General features: G+C 51.9%; 5 protein-coding genes across 5 annotated transcripts; 1 reads left to right on the forward strand and 4 right to left on the reverse strand.

The window, feature by feature from the left end:
• Positions 1 to 350: 350 nt before the first annotated feature.
• Positions 351 to 1377, reverse strand: BDV17DRAFT_285907 (uncharacterized protein; the record flags this gene model as incomplete). Its single annotated transcript, XM_073760792.1, has 3 exons — positions 351 to 635; positions 704 to 1001; positions 1145 to 1377. 3 exons carry the CDS (start codon positions 1375 to 1377, stop codon positions 351 to 353), a joined length of 816 nt encoding a protein of 271 aa, XP_073621003.1.
• Positions 1378 to 2532: 1155 nt separating this feature from the next.
• BDV17DRAFT_285908 (uncharacterized protein) lies at positions 2533 to 3099 on the forward strand (the record flags this gene model as incomplete). Its single annotated transcript, XM_073760793.1, has 1 exon — positions 2533 to 3099. One exon carries the CDS (start codon positions 2533 to 2535, stop codon positions 3097 to 3099), a length of 567 nt encoding a protein of 188 aa, XP_073621004.1.
• A 995-nt stretch (positions 3100 to 4094) lies between these two features.
• On the reverse strand, positions 4095 to 8816 carry BDV17DRAFT_248521 (WD repeat protein). Its single transcript, XM_073756112.1, has 7 exons — positions 8529 to 8816; positions 8257 to 8445; positions 5895 to 8159; positions 5406 to 5849; positions 5114 to 5360; positions 4808 to 5058; positions 4095 to 4740 (listed from the first exon to the last, which is right to left on the reverse strand). The coding sequence occupies exons 1-7, from the start codon at positions 8607 to 8609 to the stop codon at positions 4192 to 4194; spliced, it is 4026 nt and encodes a 1341-aa protein (XP_073621005.1). The 5' UTR covers positions 8610 to 8816; the 3' UTR covers positions 4095 to 4191.
• Positions 8817 to 8929: 113 nt separating this feature from the next.
• On the reverse strand, positions 8930 to 12632 carry BDV17DRAFT_2192 (Sfi1 family protein). The gene is made up of 2 exons (XM_073755564.1): positions 12369 to 12632; positions 8930 to 12300 (listed from the first exon to the last, which is right to left on the reverse strand). Exons 1-2 carry the CDS (start codon positions 12430 to 12432, stop codon positions 9050 to 9052), a joined length of 3315 nt encoding a protein of 1104 aa, XP_073621006.1. The 5' UTR covers positions 12433 to 12632; the 3' UTR covers positions 8930 to 9049.
• Positions 12633 to 13250: 618 nt separating this feature from the next.
• Positions 13251 to 16704, reverse strand: BDV17DRAFT_248524 (isoleucine--tRNA ligase ILS1). The gene is made up of 2 exons (XM_073756113.1): positions 16174 to 16704; positions 13251 to 16084 (listed from the first exon to the last, which is right to left on the reverse strand). Exons 1-2 carry the CDS (start codon positions 16600 to 16602, stop codon positions 13280 to 13282), a joined length of 3234 nt encoding a protein of 1077 aa, XP_073621007.1. The 5' UTR covers positions 16603 to 16704; the 3' UTR covers positions 13251 to 13279.
• Between the last annotated feature and the right edge of the window lie 271 nt (positions 16705 to 16975).

A 16975-nucleotide genomic window follows, 5' to 3' on the forward strand; every position in this document is an offset into this window, starting at 1 on the left:
GCACATGAATGCCCGCTCGAATCCGCTCAAGGTCACGAGCAAGGGCGTCCATCCGGTCCCACGGATACAGGCTATCACGGCTCAGCGCCAGCTAGAAAGGCGTGAAGGTGATTTCCAGTAATGGTAGTGGAACCCTCGTCCGCAGCGCCTCCATCGCAAGCGCACGTAGAAAGCCCTCTTCCTCCTGCGCAAATGAACCCAGCGTTTCCGACCACACGTTATGCTTGCGCGTCATGTCCCAATGGAAGACGCTCAGGCGAGGGGTTAGTAAGTATGGAACTAGATGGGCGGCACAACCTGTAATTGTGTCTGACAGGCAAAGCTCTGTCAGGTTGGGGAACCCTCGCATGTCAAATCCAGCTAAGCCGCCCTTTGTTGATGCACCGGATGGTGATGGATCGCAGGGTAGTTTTGTGGATTTCGAGGATAGTTTGCAGGGTGCTCCGGCTCCACTCATTGAACAAGCTCTCCCAGTCGCCGAATTCGTCGTCATGATCATAACGTGTTCCGAGTGTATAGTTCAGATCAAAGATCTCCAGCGACGCAGGCCACCTGACAAGCTTGGCCAGGACTTCGGGTGTCTGCATGAAATTTCGCAATCTCAGCGTCGTGAAGGTGGTTGTTCCTGCCTGTGCCTACATGGCTGTCATGGTTAGCGAGGGTGAAAATATGATAGTAGAGTCCTGCAAGTTCAGAAACATACCTGCAAGCGTCTCCAACCCGGGGTATCTATACCCAAGCCCCAAGAAATCCCATCGAGCTCAAGCTCTTGAAGCTTCGACGACCGCACGTTGCCGAGTGCCTCTATCACATTCACCAATTCCAAAGCATAGTCGTTTCCAGCAAAAGACAGGTCTGTCAAGCCTGAGAAACTTGCGAGCGCCGACCGAAGTACGGCCCATGTCTTGTCATGAATGGTCACATATGCATTTTCCCCTCCGAACCCGGACAATGCAAACGACTTGATTTCTGTGAAAGATTTGATAAAGTTCAAGTAAGCACTATATTGTAGTGATCGGGGCGGCCGTAATAAAGTCCGCCGCAATGAAATATGAGACGGCGGCAGAAGCGCCATAGCTGAGGACTCCAACCAAGGCACCAGTGCACCTGTTTGGGATCTTTTGCCCGCCCACGGCGTATATACTTTCCTTGCCTGTGGTCGATGCAAAGCTTCGAGTATAGGTGGGGGACAGCAATGCGGTAGAAACGACGAGAGACCAAGCAGATTGCAGCTGGCGTGTAGGTTGGGTTGTCGTACTTCTTGCTGCGGTTGTCAGGGAGAGAGCATGCTGCAGCGATAATGTTGTCGAGAAGCTCGTCGGGAAGCCTCAGGAGGTAGGACTGGTCGGGAGGGCTTGATTCCGGCCTGTTTTCCATCGCAGTTGTATGAGGATAGGTCTGGCCTGAGGTGGGCCATGAGCCTCAGGGCTTATATTTCCAAGAATAAGGCATCATTCCCGTGGGCCGCGAGCCTTGCTTAGGGCTCCTGCCTGGCATATTTCAATGATGATTTGTCTGTCTCAATCAAGCTTATCAAGATACTGACCATAGAGAGAGGAGTGTTGATTGGGTCCAGGGGTTAGCTGCAGAAGGTTGGTTTTAGCTGCAGATTCCAACTCGCCTAGATACCTACTGGAAGGAGGTCCCTCCGCATTCATAGTAGCAACCCTGCAGAGTACGCACAGGACCATAAATTCGCCTTCAGCTCCTGAAACATTCACGTCCTTGTCCCTCCATTCACAATTACAGGTTTCGGCGTTCCTTTAACAGGCTGTCCCATGTCCGAATTCCACCTCGGCAGTCGCAACGTCATCTTGACATTCAACGGCAAGCTGAATGACTTGAGACACAACTGTTAGATCCGGTTCATCAACAGGCAAGCACGGGCATCTGCTGCAGTCCACCAAGGTCCGCACATGCAAAGAGCACTCGCGAGGTGATCGAGATAGGTTTGAACAAGCAGAGTCGGATCTATGCGGACGTAGTCCCTATCCCTGGCAAAAGCGGCGGCAATTACATGTTGTTCTCTGACCCCTAGACTGGCCAGAAGATGTCGGAGCAGTACTGGCCGCATGAGGAGTGATGGTAGGGCGGGGCCCTGGCTTTTATATCCCGATTGTTTGTTTGTTTTTGACGTATTTAACAACAATGCTATACTCCTTTGTAACAAAACAACGCCCAGCCGATATAGGCAATCTTATGGCGCAATAAGATGCAAACCAATTGGACGTATTAGGACAGAGCCAGACGAGGTCAGAACATGGCTCGACATTGAAAGTAGGGCTCACTTTTTTTTTGGTTTGGCAGAATCTGCATTGGATACAAAATTCGCTCTAACAACGTAAGCAACATCCCCCCACGGACGTGTGGCATGGCTTCGGTAATGTTATCTGAAGAATACTCCGGGACTTCCTTCGTTTCCGGGGATGCCAAGCACAGGGGATATACGATCCACAGCGCGCTGGCTCAGCTCCCGGATATAGAAGACGAGGGGATCGGAGTCCGACGGATCTGAATTACACATCAACACCAATGAACTCGACCTTCGCAACTGACAAATCCACATCCAAAGGCTTCAACAAAATCTGCTACGACCGCCGCACCGGGACGTGTAACATCGCAAGCACGCACGAAGACAGTATCTACGCGTGCATGGACCGCTGCGCCGCGTACGCGTACACGGATAAGCGCGGCCAGGAGGAGTGCATCAGTATCGTCTACGACAACAGCCTGCAAGAAGGCTACGAGAACTGCGACCTGCTCGCGGGGTTCGGGTCGAGCAGCGGGGACGTGAATTCCGCGTTTGCCCAGCTGACGCTGGAGCAGCTGCTGGCGGATTTGTTGAGCCTGGATCGTTGCCGCCGTCGAGCAGTAATGCGTGGATTGCGGGGCCGGTTGTTGGGGCGGTTGTTGGTGCTCTCTTGGGGGTTCTGGAGTTCTGGATTGGGCGGGGAGGAGAAAGAGTCGCATAGAAACATCGAGCCAGGACGGAATGCAGCGGAACGGGATGAATGGGTTACAGACCAGCGCTTCCACGGAGTTGGCGAAGAACGGTTTGGCTGGTCCTGCAGAGGTCGAGGCAGCACAGGCCAAGTTTGAGCTGGAGGCTGAACCTTGGCCGTTCACACGACATGAACTGCCTTGACCTACGTTACGTTTCTTAGGCTCGTAGGATATAAGTACAGCAGATGGGCTTCGCTTCGCTCTCCGCGTTGTTCTGCCGAAGCATTATTACTTGATACTAATATCATTATCTTTTGGTCAGGGTTTGATATCCATTAATACCCTACAGGCTACCTATAGCTAGATCCAACCACGAGACGAGATGTCTGCGCTTCTAATCTGATTTGCTGGCATTAAAAGAAAAGGACGACAACTGGTGATATCATATCCAGAGTTGACCCTTATATAGCTGGAGTGTTAGGACGGGGCCACGAGGAAGAGAAGGGAATGTGAGCTGTTGTATGCATAGTCGACTCTATGGGGACAGTTGTAAATAAAGTTCCTGTTAGTTTAAACTATATTGCCCAATCAACAAAATGACTATATAATCAGTGTCGATACCGCTGTGACTCCGTTTGCCTACCTCAGTTCGCGCGACTCAGGGAGGACGGAGGCTACTCACGCAACAGGAATGCACTTTGTGACCATTCCTCTACTTCGTAGTATCGACAATCAGGAGCGAGACGGTGCTGCACCGCTGGTCATGGCTCTAGTTTGTTTAACTAATGAGTTTTGCGGGGACAGGATATAAGATGCAATACAGAAGCGCCTAATTCCTTAGATGCCATGATTGCGTCTGAGGGATTAGGCGCATACAGAAGAAGTATCTAAAGTAAGCTCAAGGAATCCTCGCACATAATTTACAAATTACTTAGGTATATGTAGACTGTACAATCCCTATAAGACACTATCCAGCAAAGATAAACAAGACTAGCCAAGCAGACCTTGATCACCCACCTCACCTCACAGCTTCTGTTAAGGCAGGCTACGAGCCAGACCCTTGGCAGGTAGGACAGAAAAGGGTGCTGAGATCGGGCATCCACCAGGAGGAGGCGGTCCGGAATAATGCTCTCGTCGGAATTTGGGAAATGTGATCATCATATCAAAAATATCATATAGCAGGGCAGAAGCAACCACCATACGCACAAAACCACCCATACAGAGTACTATATACATACATACAACTAGCTAAAACCCAAAACTATCCAGCAACGAATTCGCATCCGGCTCCTGGAACTGCGTCGGCGGCGGCTTCTTTTTCTTCCGCTCATCCCCATCTTGACCCTTGTCCGCTCCATTCGTATTCACATTCACAGGTTTCGCTGGCATATCCGCAACAACAAGACTACTCCTCCTCCTAAGCATCTTCCGATAATCAACCGCCCCATCAAGCATATCCAATACAACTGTACTCTCCTTATCACTTGACAACTGATGCAAGGAAGGAAGTTCCTTAAGGAACTCCCAGTGCCGAACGAGATCGAGAGCAAGGAGGTCACACCCCATCCGATCATAGAGGCGGGCGTTGCGCAGGACAAACTCCCACTCTGCCTGTGCGGAGATCTTCGACGCCCCTTTCAGTGTTTGCAGGGTCTTCTCGCGGAGTTGTTTGTACAATATCACGAGGGCGGGATCGTTGGATAGGTATGATTTTGCTTGGATGGGGATGGACCCTGGGGTTCCGGGGCCGGGGGAGGGGGAGGTTGGGTCTGAGGGGATTAGGGATTCAATGGGGGACTAGTCGGTTCTTGGTTAGCTAATGCTTGATGGGTGGGGATTTGGGGTGTTGTTTGGGTTGACTTACAATGAGCGATCGCACGGCCATATCGCGACGGCCGAGCATCCAGAAGGCCCACGATGCCATCCAGCGGTTTCCGTCTGTGGCGGCTTCGGGTAGGACTCTTGTTTCTAGGATTTCCTTTAAGACAGGTCCGTCGTCGCCTTCGTAGCCGCGGGCTATGGCGATGGCGAGTTGGAGATCGCCGACTTGGTTTAGGCAAACTTGGACCGCGTCTCGGAGGTGATCTGCGAGGAGGAAGAATGTTGCGGCGTATTCTACTCTCGTGAGCTCCGGTATTACTAAAGAGTATGGGGGTATGGGTAGACTTACCAAATCTCCGCTTCCCAAGCAGGGCGTATGCATTCTTCAACGCTGCCGTCTGCCACCGAGGCTCCCGGAAGTCGTTAGCCAATAACTTTCGCGTCGCGGCCTGTTCGCGGTTCCAGTATGCTATACGCCAAAGACCCTGGAGGATATTTTTCTTCTTCAGGGCCAGGTAGTACAGAGAGCAGTCGATAGGGTTCTTCTCCTCTGTCTTGGTGTATTCGTTTCGCGCAACTACCTCCAGTTGTGCCCGCTACGGCCGTTAGCTAATGCCTTTTCCAGGGGGAATTGTGCTTACAATCGCTGCAGTGCTCGACAGCCACATGAACATTCCACTCTCCCGCGCAGCCTTCCAAGTCAACTTCCCGCCAAACTGCCTTGACGCGAGGTCGATAAGGATATCCTGACTGCCGCTATGGAACGCCCACACAATCTCTCGCCACGAAACCGTGTCGTTATTTGCGATCCCCTGGGTCCGGCGCAGCATATGTTGTCTGAAGAACAGAAGATACCGCGCAGCGTTGTCGTCCATTGAGCGCCGGTGCTTTTCCACAGTTGCAACGCACTCGATTGTATCGACTAGCCGGACTTGTTCCTGGCTGGTCAGTTGCGGCAGAGGAACTCGAGCCAGGTTCTCGTTGAGGATCGCTGCGGTGGCTTCATCCACGACCGTAGGCTCATCTTCGATAGACAAGTCCGCATACGAAGAGTGAAGTTCCTTGGAGATGGCTTTTTGTGGTGTCTTTTTACGTCAGTTTGAGGCGAGGATTGGGTGAATTTCACTTACATCACGGTCGAAATAGAAATCCTCCAAGGGCATGTCCAGGAAACCGTCAATATCGTCACCCTCAGTGTAGAATTTTAATTTCTTATGAAGGTTCATCAAGATCGAGTGCACCAGGTTCGTCTTCCCGCTGAGTATACACTGGGCGAGAAATTGCGGGTGGAAGACAGGAAGCGCGCCATTCAGTCGACTCACGACTTCGAAGAGACCGACGGTCGACAAACCGCGGGTCGGGATGCGAAGCTGCGACACCAGCCGGTCCGCAACATCAATCTCATTCCCGTAAACGAAGAGCTGGTTCCCCGCGCCAATGGCGAGGTGGCCACTGCTCAGCCAGCAAGAGTCACCGATAGGATGAGGCGTCAGATCGCGAATCCAGATTTCTCGAATCTGCGTCCACGACGGGCAGGAATCGAGGTAATCATATCGGAGTTGGGAAAGAAGAATCACTTTATGTGGGAACCCCACCGCGAGGACCGACTGCATGTCCGGTGTAGAAGTCCAGTCTAAGTCGCGGATGATATCCTGCTGCGAGAATTGCTCCTCAAATTCGAGTTGGGCACCCTTTGTATCCCAGATGGTCAGGTGCGTTCGATCTTCATCGACAAGGGCGGCCTTTTTGATTGAGCTGCCGCTAGCAAGAGAAGGATTTGTGATGCCAGTCTCGACGGTAGACGTCAACAGCCATTCTATCCGGCTATTCTCCTTGTCCACTTTGGCCGTCCATGTTCGGACAACACCAGTATTTGTGTAAGACAACGCGATGTCGGGCGAAAAGAGGTCGAAAAACCCAGACATCTGTGTGCGAGGGCCTGCAGGATCGACGGGTAGAAAGTATGCTACTTCCTCTTCAAGTCCTAGATCGAATGTGCAAAACTCCTTCAAGTGGCACTGCGACTTGGACTGCCCCTTCGCAGTCGGGAGGCTGGCCTCCCAGGCAACCCCAGTCATGTCAGCCCCGACTGCCGCTAGATAAACAACTCCAGCTTTCGTTTCAGGCGTAAGCATCTCCAGGACACAGAGTGGTTTGCTCGAAAGTTGGAACGTTTTCGAGACAACCTTATCAGCATGAAAACAGCGAACATCCCAGATGGAAATGCCGTTATGGTGCAAATTCACCACAAAGCCTCCATTCTCAATAACGCAGCTGCGATGGATATGCTCGTCGGAGAATAAGGAGCTCTTGCGGACAAGCCCCGAGTCGCTATCCCTTCGTTTCTGTCTCCATATAAGTGCCTTGTTGTCGTCGGTCCGTGATGTAAGCGTATCCCCAACAGCATTGCGGACTATCTTCTTGACAGGTCCGATATGCCCAGTCCAGGATGCCTTGCGGGAGATTCGATGTTTGAGCGGGCCGGGATCAAACAGGACGTCGACCTGCGAATCAAACCATTCGATGCGCCCGTCAAAGTGGTGGATCAGTATTGAAAGCGAATCAGACCGGTCTGCGCTCTGGAAAGCACATATCGTAGCATAATCTTCTTGCGCAGATGCGCCTCGCAGGAACGAGAAGTCCAGACCTTCGACGTGGAGGATGTTGAACACACTCAACTCCGATCGGGCCTTCGACCCAACATCTTCAAGCGCCCAAGCAGACATGTGGCCCTCACCGTCAATAACAACACATATCTCAGGGCTTGTTTTCGCGACCTCAATAACATGCTCCAGCGCATGGTTCCCTTTATTCCCTGTACCTCGCTCGACCGCGCACTCGGTAGCACTGCAGAAATCCCGACTATCAATGATGAACCCATAGCGACGATATAGACTCGCACCGTTTGTCTCATATCTCGGTTGCACGGAAAGACCCATATCAATCGTGGTCCAAAGCTGCAGCGGCGCCGGCTCATGATTATCAATCGCAGCCCAGACCCTAATCTTATTGTCGGCACATAGCGTGTAAAAGACATTCGCCATCGATTGCTCCCCATGTAGCGGCCGTCGCCAGTGGAAGCCGGTAATCAGAGCAGGATGCGGGAGGTATGAGACGTCGAACCGCACATCGTCCGCGCCGAACGCGAGCCGCCTCCACACCTTCACGAAGCGATCGTACAATCCCGTTGTGACGACAAGTTCCGAGTCCGGCGAGAATTCCGCGAATTTGACCGGGTTCGCTAGCTTTTGCCGCCATGCCGGCCGAGGCTCGTCGTGCAGGAACCAGAGTGTTAAGTGCGAATTTCCCGCGAGGAGTTCGTCGGGCGAACCCCATGATATCGTACGGATCGTCTCTTCGTCATTTTCGTAGCGGAGGGTATGCGATAGCGACCACTGTTCGAATCGAATTCAAGACGTCAGCACTACCAACATCATAAACCACCTCCCGAGCTTCAGCTTCAGCTCCAGCGTCCGATGCGCAAGCACAAACCTTCAGCGTCTCATCCCGTATCCCATAAGCTTCATAAACATATATATTTGGTCCTCCACAAACAGCTATCTTCCCTAAAGCTTCATCGATCGCGACAGCTTCCAGCGCTTGGGTATCGTCGACGTAGATTGTTTGTAGGAGCTTGTGCGGGCCGCTAAGGATGACGAGTGCCTGACCGGAGATGTACACCTAGCAAACGGAACGCGCGAATTAGCTCGACCAGATCGGACAGGGTGTAAACTCCAAGAGGTCTGGATAGTAGCTTCGTTTACAGTAACGCGAAAACCATCCCACAGCGCGGTGCCGAAAGACTGGAGCTTCGCTGGGGGTCGCCCCGGCAGTACTGCTCGCATAGGGGAGGTCGTGGAGAGGTCAGACGCTTGCTGCGCTTAGAACGGACATGACACCATTGCCAGATGTGATTGTAGATGTCGATTGAGACTGTTTCTGGAGGGTTTGCAGGGGTTAAATGGAGCAACTAGCTGGGGTAAACAAGAGCTGGTGGAGAGGAATAATGCTGGCTTGAGCCAAGTGATGACGCTGGTTCCGCTGCTCCTCCGCTTTTTCGCCGTGTGATCGACGCACATGATTTGGCCATACGAGTATATAGCTGACGGTACAAATACAAGGCAGTATTGTTTTAGTTCATTAATTCATCCACAAGCACACAGATTTTAAATATCGCTCATATCGCTTATCCTACAAATGGGTATCACAATCGCCATCCTACTATAACAGATGGATCGAACAATCACCAAAATATCACAGCATGAAGAGTATACTGCAGACAGCCTTAAACGTATGGTCGTCGATTGGCAGAACCTTTCCCGCTCGTCGGCGATTCAGGGTCAGGTTCCTCATCAACGAACCGAACAGCTGGCGTATCTAACGCGGTGCTGCGTCCGGTACGATCCCGTCGATTGGACGTAGTCGGGACACCGACGCCCTCACGCAAAAGCCTGCTAGCGAAAGGCGTATGGAGTGGTGTGGCTGGAGTAGTAGAAGCGCGTGCTAGCACTCGTGCCCTCGCTGCTCGTTTGGAGGGAGACAAGTTATTCGGCGTAGCTAGTGGCGTCGTTGATTGGGGCTGGGGTTGAAGATCAGGGGCAGAATCGTAAAGCTTGAAGGGTGTCTCGATTTGGTAGGGTTCGAAGATCGAAGGTTCTGCGTTACGAGTGCTGAGACGACTTTGGCTCCTAGTAGGGCTGACTAGGGGACCTGGCAAGTCTCGAGCCTCAAGGTTGGTTCTTGCCTTATCGAGCCAATGGCGGAACATGCCTCTCGCGTGCTTCCTGAGATTGCGCTCCGTCATAGAATATGCAGTGTCACCGCTGCTTTGTATTTGGAAGATGCGAAAATTGAGCTTGCGAAGCGAGGCGTTGGCTTGGTTCAGTACATGCAGCCGATGGAATGCAACAGCCTGCTCCTCTAACTGGCGAGACGCAACCACGCCTTCAGCCCATTTGATCAATTGGTCGTAAGCTATTTGCTTAGAGTAGAAGCTGTCCGCATCTTCACACTCTTGAAGCCGCTTCGTCGTTTGTTCGTGCCAGCGGCTTATCAATTCGAATACGATATCCGAATTCCGGCCCCGTTCAAGTTGCATAGCTTGCTGTTCGATATCGAGGATTTCCCGTGTCTTGGATTGCCACTTTGCGAAAGCGTTCGACGCAAGATTGAGCTTGATCTTCCGCCGAACCGTAGCGTAAGCTTCCTGGCGGCGACGCTTGGCCGAGTCCAATTTTGCAGCGCGCCAGCGCTTGAGGGTTTGAGTTGATACGAAATAGAATCTGGCATCGCGAGACCACTCCTCCAACTTCGCCACATGATCTAACTTCGAGCGCCAGGCCACGAGCGATTCATTAACAAGGCGTGGTGCGTAAAATTCAAAAGCCACAGCATCGCGTTGGCGTTGGAGAGTCAGCCGATTCCGCCAGAGATCAATCCTCGACCGGAGCGTATCGTCATTCCGCCGTTCCTCATAGATATCAGCGTTATGGAGCAGCCGTGTATATTTTGAGCGGATATTCGTCACAAATGTGGAAAAGACCTCTCGTGAGATTCGCTGCTCCCGAATTCGCTGCATGAGACGGTATCTTTCCGCCAGAATCCATTTGTACATAGTCTCGATCTTCAAGCGCTCCTCGATGCGCGCACTTAAAGCTTGGCAACGGAGATGGTCATTCCATGCAACCCATGAGTTTCGCATGATTCTTCGTCGATCCATCTCCCTTGCTTGATTGAGCATGTCTATTCGCTGTACCCACTGGTTGAATGCTGACCGCACAATGCGAGTGTCGGCTGACTCGGCGACCTGATTAGCGGCTGGTGCCAGGCGAGCCTGAAGTTTCCATTCAACAAGAGAGCTCCGAAGGAGCTTGCGCCGTTGCAGGGCATCAGCTTCGTGCTCAGCGGAACCAATCGCTTTAGATCTCTCTCGTAGAGCTTGGAGTGCAGAACCCAGGGCGTTATGTTTATTTGCAGTGTCAATCTCATGAAGGCGTTCTCTGTTTTTTCGGAAGGTCCGCAGCCAGTAAAGCAGGGAACGTCTTTTGATACAGAATTCGTACCATCTAGGAGCACGTCTCTCGCAAAGACTCCAGAACCATTGCCAATAAAGGCCGTGCTTGAGCTTTGCTCTATGACGCATAACAGCCTGTTCCTCTAATTCCTTGATATGGTCGGCCTTTTTCTTCCAAGCTTGTAGGGGTCGAGTCAAAGAGAATCGTTGAGCCTTAAGCGCGTTGACAGCAGTTATCTCTCGCCATGCGTTGAAATATTTGACACCTAATATTTGGCGTCGTGCCGCAGTAGTCTTTTGCAGCTCGTCCGAGGCGACTGCCGCCCAGTGCGTGAAAGCCTTTGTCAATAGATATACATCTCGGGCTCGCGCGGCACGTTCCTCCAGGTGGTTGAAGAACCGTTCCGTCTGAGTCTCTTGCCGTTTCTCTCGGATAATTGAATTCCATGTCCCAAAGGCCTGTCGAATAAGGGTACCTCTATCCCTATTTGTGGCCGACATTTCCATGTTTCGATGAGCTTGCCGTGCCTGCACAGCCTTTTTCATCCACTGAGTCAAGATCCGTCGATTTAGTGCGCGCTGTCGATACATATTGAACGTCGAAGCGTCGCGTAGTAGATCCGAGAGCGAGGGACGATAGAGTAGTTCGGGAGGTAGCTCTGGTTTCTCAATAGGACCATTCATCTCTTCAGAGACCAAAGACTCATCCACCTCTTCCTCATCCGCTTCGTCGATGGCTTCTTCGTCTGAGCCGGAAGAGCTAGCAGAGCTAGCAGAACGCACGCTGCGGGATTTCCTGCGGAAATTGGAAGCCTTTGCTTTGGAAGCTTCCGCCATCCTTCGTGAGCGGTCTTCTTTAACCGCGGAAGATAACTCTTGAGTGCGTTCCTTTGCTGATTTGTCTGCCAACTGTGTTGACTGGAAGGCGTCCATCGTACTGATAAGACGACGACCAACGTCCATAAATTGCGCAATCAACTGTGTCCTATCCGATGGCTCACCCCGTCTCTTGCCTATTGTGTGACTGGGCGCTGGCGAAGTCTCAAACTCAGGTTTACCGGTTTGTAGACGAGACAACGAAGACCTAGAGCTTGGGCGATTGATAAAACTCCGAGTCGTAGGATCGTCTCCGACATCGTACAATGAATTGAACGACGCTCGTCTCTGTCGAAGCCGCGGTGTCTGGATCTCTGACGGAACCGGTTCAGGCCTCGTCTTTGGCTGAACATCGAGCACAGATAGGTTATCCGTGTATAGATCGGTTTCATTCTCCTCGTTACCGAATTCAATCACAATGCCCATTTGCTGAAGCAGGTTCTCAAATTTCTCAAACAGAGTACTCCCTACGACATCTTTGCTTCCCATCTTGAACAGGAAGCGCATACAGGCGTAGCCTGGATCCGCCTCCGTTCCGTGCTCCGCAATCGCCGCATCGTACTCTTTAAACAGCACTCTGTAGGGAAGGCGATCGGCATCTGGATGGCGCTCAGCGTGGGTGATAATCTGGAAGAGGAAACCGACATCTAGTATGTGGGAAAGCCACCATTAGTTCCCGAATTTGCTTCAAGTATAGGAGAACGCAATCGCGCACCTTCGTCTGAAAGGGCCGGATCTTCATAGGATAAAGCTCTTCGTTGAGCGGGAACGGGAGGCATCGAAATATGCGCGACTTAACGCGTGTTTTTCGCAGATGGGTCATGGAGCCGGGGAATGGAAACCAAATAAACCATTGCGAGATCCGGAGGGCAAGAAGTCGCAGAAGCTCACCGTCCTCGAGATAGCGACGCCGAATAGCATCGATAAATTCAAAAAACAACGGCCTTGGGCGGGAGGAGGTCGAGTCACCGGTTCCTGGCTTGTTGCGCCGACTGCAGCCGTTGTTTTGCTGGGTCGCGCTCCCAAACATGCGATGTGATCACGTGGCTGAGCATAGTGCTTATGTAATACCTGGTCATATCCGGCTTTTGGTGACAGCATATTCCAGCATCGATCACTGCGAACGAAGATGCCATCGACACGGACAAGGCCCATTGAGAAGTTTGCAAAGGCAACTTCAAAGTGCTCTGCGGAGGTATGCTCGCTTTCCCTTGCATCTCAATCGCGGAGACTGACTAGTTTGCAGGCAGCGGCATATGGCAAATGCATTGTCGCGGACTACCAAGGAGTCCACAAAGACATGTGCGCGAAAGAGTTCATGAAACTGAAAGACTGTTTTCTGGTATAGTACTCCGAGTAGTTTGTTTCAGTCGCCAAATTCTGATTGAGAGGCCGACAGGCGGCGTCTAAAAAGCCTTAATGATGGCAAATCTAAGTGGTTGATCGTCCGGGGGTCATGTAAATATATATCGTGGCGCAAATGGATGCTTTTGCTTGACATACAATACAATTGCCCAAAAATCAATATTAGATTGGTTGAAGAAAATCAAGAAAATGTCATTTTTAGAGTGTCTCTAACAATTGATATCTGAGTCTAGAACGAAAACATTTCTTCATATGCCGAATCTACAGCTTAAGCAGCCGCAACAAGAAAGTAGCGTTTTGTACCTCCTGCTCCTCCTGCATGATCATACCCTCCTCGTCTGCGCTAGGAGCCTTGCCATCAACAGACTGGTGCTGCTCCAGCGGCCGGCGCACAACCTTCTCGATGGCCGAAGCCTGCGTCTCGAAAGCCTCCTTGAGACCAACACTGTCCGGGTCTGAAAGGACAACGTATTCCATCTTGACGTCGTCGGTAGGAACCAAGCCAGCCTTCTTACGAAGACGCTGGAGACGGTTGATGATCTCTCGGCCAATACCCTGGTGAGCGAGTTCGGGGTACAGCTTGGCGTCGAGGATAGTTAGAACGTCCTCGTCAGCGTTGGGCTCTTGGTCTGCGGCCGAGGCATCCTGCTTGAGACCGCGCTTTACGACGAGGTCGCCCTCGACTAGCTCAATGCCGTCAACAAGCATCTTCTTGTCGGCAACATACTTCTTCACATCGTCGCTGCTCAATGACGGCAAGGCCTTCTTGACCTTTTGCACGTCCTTCTTCAGCTTCTTGCCAAGGGTTGGCCAGTCAGCGACCACGCTGTACTGAACATTGTACTTGACTTCGTCGGTGGACAAGACGAGTTCCTGGATGTTGAGCTCTTCGAGGATGTAGCCCTCCAGGGACTTCACATCGTCTAGGAACTGCTGGTCCTGGTGGATGACAACGAGAGTCTTAAGCGGGGTCTTGAGACCGATAGTTCGGCGCTCACGAGACGTACGACCCATCTCAATGACCTTCTGCATGCGTGCGACTCTCCTCTCAACGACCTCATCGAAAAGCTCATCCCGCACTTCGGGGAAAGGAAGGAAGTGAACGCTCCGGCTGTCCTCACCACGAAGGGACTCGGGAATATGAGGGAGAAGACGTCCGTAGATGTTGTCGGTAAGGAAGGGGGTGAAGGGAGCAAGTCCTCGAACCAAGGTGTAAAGAACCTCGAAAAGTGTGTTCAAGGCATGGAGAGTGTCTTCAACACCGTTCTCTCCCTTTAGTCGCTTTCGGTTGAAACGAATGTACCAGTTCGTAGTGCTCTCAATAAGTCCTAACAAGCGAGGAACGACAGTGTACAGACGGTATCCAGCCATCTCCTGGTTGACAAACTTGAGAAGACTCTGGCAGCTGGCCAAGATCCAACGGTCCATGACGTTAGTATTGGTAGCCTCGGCCTTGGGATCCCACTTGAAATCAACTCCTTCAGTCTTCTTCAGAAGAGCTGCCTGACCCTCGAAGAACTTGTAACTGTTCCACAGGGGAAGGAGAACCTTAGCGACGATCTCCTTGACACCGGACTCCTTGAATCGGAGGGGCTCAGCACGGACAACGGGAGAGTTGATAAGGTAGAGACGGAGGGCGTCAGAACCGTACCGGTCCATGATAAGAGAAGGATCCGGATAGTTCTTCAACCGCTTTGACATCTTCTTTCCATCCTCAGCCAGCACAATACCGTTAACGACACAGTTCTTGAAGGGCAACTTGCCGAAGAGGTGGGTACCGAGGACGGTCAAAGTGTAGAACCAACCACGCGTCTGATCCAGACCCTCAGCAATGAAGTCGCCGGGGAAGCTCTTGTCAAACTGTTCCTTGTTCTCGAAGGGGTAGTGCTGAGAAGCGTACGGCATGGAGCCTGATTCGAACCAACAGTCGAACACTTCACTCACGCGGCGGAGAACGCCGTTGCCCTTCTTGCTGGGGATGGTGATGTTATCCACCTTGTCGCGGTGGATATCAGTAATCTCCCCTTCGTAACCACTGAGCTCCTTGAGCTCCTGAATGCTTCCAACAGCAACAATTTCGCTGAAATCCTCACTGGCCCAGAGAGGAAGCGGCGTACCCCAGAAACGGTTGCGAGAAATGTTCCAGTCTCGGGCGTTCTGAATCCAGCTGGCAAATCGCTTGTCCTTGACGGCGCTGGGAACCCAGTGGGAGCCTTCAATTCCTTCGAGCATCTGTGGGATAATGGGTTGGATCTTCACGAACCACGAAGGGACGGCTCGATAGATCAGAGGAGTGTCGGAGCGCCAACAGAAGGGGTAACTGTGAGTAATCTGGCTATCAACAATCAGACGTCCGGTTCCCTTGAGGTACTTGATGATGGCCTTGTCGGCGGCCTTAACGTGCTGACCCTCGAAGTCCGGTACTTCAGAGGTAAAGGTTCCCGTTTCGCTGACGGGATTAGGCGGCGGGCGAGTCTCATCGATGATGCCTCCCTCAACACCGACTCTGTAATCGTCCTCACCGAAAGACGGTGCCTGGTGAACAATACCCGTACCGTCCTCGGCAGTGACATAGGTGGCGTTCAGGACGCGGTATCCGTGGTCTTTGAAGGTCTCATAGAAGTAGTTGAAGAGAGGCTGGTACTTCCAGTCCTTCATTTCCGAACCCTTGAACTTTTGAACGATCTTAAATTTAGCCTTCTTGGGGTCCTTGTATAGCGTCCGAAGCAGCGTTTCGAGCAAGATGTAGTGCTTTCCAGAGGCTTCATCGTGGATCTTGATGTATTCGAAATCGGGGTGCACGGCGAGCGCGGTGTTGGAAGGAAGGGTCCAAGGGGTGGTCGTCCACGCAAGAAGACATGTCTCGGGATCATCCACAAGGGGGAATGTGACCACAACAGCGGGGTCCTGGACGTCCTTGTAGTTCTGCTGAGCTTCAAAGTTACTGAGGGGTGTGTTGAGAGCAGTTGAGTAAGGCATAACACGGAAGCCCTTGTACACAAGTCCCTTATCGAACAGCTGTTTGAAAACCCACCACACGGACTCCATAAATGGGGTGTTCATAGTCTGGGTAGCAAGAGCCTCTGTCAGTCATCTTTCCGCAACGCGCAATCCCACTCGAAGCTTTAGTGGAAGACCTAGAAGGCTTCACAAACCTTGTAGTCATTGTCAAAGTCGATCCAGCGACCAAGTCTTTCAATAGTCTGGCGCCACTCAGACGCGAAACGCATGACAATAGCCCTGCACTCCTCGTTGTACTTTTCAATACCATATTTCGCAACAGCGTCTAACCCCGACATGCCGAGTTTCTTGTCGATTTCGTACTCGATGGGCACACCGTGAGTATCCCAACCGAATCGGCGCTCGACATAGTGACCCTTCATCGACCAGTATCGGGGGATGATATCTTTAATGGTGGAAGCCAACAGATGGCCATAGTGGGGGAGACCGGTAGCGAAGGGAGGGCCGTCGTAGAAGGTGTAAGGTTTGCGGCCCTTGGAGAGCTCGACCTGCCGTTGGAAGGCATTGATCTCTCTCCATCGCTGAAGGACGAGATCCTCCTCCTTGGGGAAATCAATGGACATGGTGGCTGCGGGCGTTGTGGTTGTCGGAGCACACGAGCGATGGCCGCGGGGTAAAATCGCTTTTTGAAGAAAAAGTAGTGAGTCACCCCGCGCCCTACCGACTGTGCCAAGCCCCACGTCTCTACTAAGCAACGACAGTACTTGTATAAACTCAGCAGTGTATATAAAAAAAAAAAAAACCTATGTTACAATGTCTGAGGATCTAAAAGGCAGTATAGGGTATATAGAGGACCATGAGCATTTATTCCTCTACTTCATCTTCCTCCTCGTCTTCATCTTCAGATACTTCTTGTCCCAGCTCCTTCAATCGTTTCTGTAGCAAACATTAGTACTTCGTATATCAGTCAGGTAAGGCATCCAGCTCTGACTCACC

The sequence above is a fragment of the Aspergillus undulatus genome, assembly GCF_047715775.1.
Source record: "Aspergillus undulatus strain CBS 261.88 unplaced genomic scaffold BDV17scaffold_1, whole genome shotgun sequence".
Lineage (NCBI taxonomy): Eukaryota > Fungi > Ascomycota > Eurotiomycetes > Eurotiales > Aspergillaceae > Aspergillus > Aspergillus undulatus.

What these genes read in the sequence shown, in the direction of transcription:
- BDV17DRAFT_248524 (XM_073756113.1), bottom strand. Translation starts at nt 16,602, where the DNA reads ATGTCCATTGATTTCCCCAAGGAGGAGGATCTCGTCCTTCAGCGATGG. An exon ending in ACTTTGACAATGACTACAAG is followed by an intron (nt 16,085 to 16,173) that starts GTTTGTGAAGCC and finishes CTTGCTACCCAG; the next exon opens with ACTATGAACACCCCATTTAT.
- BDV17DRAFT_248521 (XM_073756112.1), bottom strand. Translation starts at nt 8,609, where the DNA reads ATGCGAGCAGTACTGCCGGGGCGACCCCCAGCGAAGCTCCAGTCTTTC. An exon ending in ATTTCTATTTCGACCGTGAT is followed by an intron (nt 5,850 to 5,894) that starts GTAAGTGAAATT and finishes TGACGTAAAAAG; the next exon opens with ACACCACAAAAAGCCATCTC. An exon ending in TGGCCGTGCGATCGCTCATT is followed by an intron (nt 4,741 to 4,807) that starts GTAAGTCAACCC and finishes AGAACCGACTAG; the next exon opens with TCCCCCATTGAATCCCTAAT.
- BDV17DRAFT_2192 (XM_073755564.1), bottom strand. Translation starts at nt 12,432, where the DNA reads ATGCCTCCCGTTCCCGCTCAACGAAGAGCTTTATCCTATGAAGATCCG. An exon ending in TCCGGCCCTTTCAGACGAAG is followed by an intron (nt 12,301 to 12,368) that starts GTGCGCGATTGC and finishes CCCACATACTAG; the next exon opens with ATGTCGGTTTCCTCTTCCAG.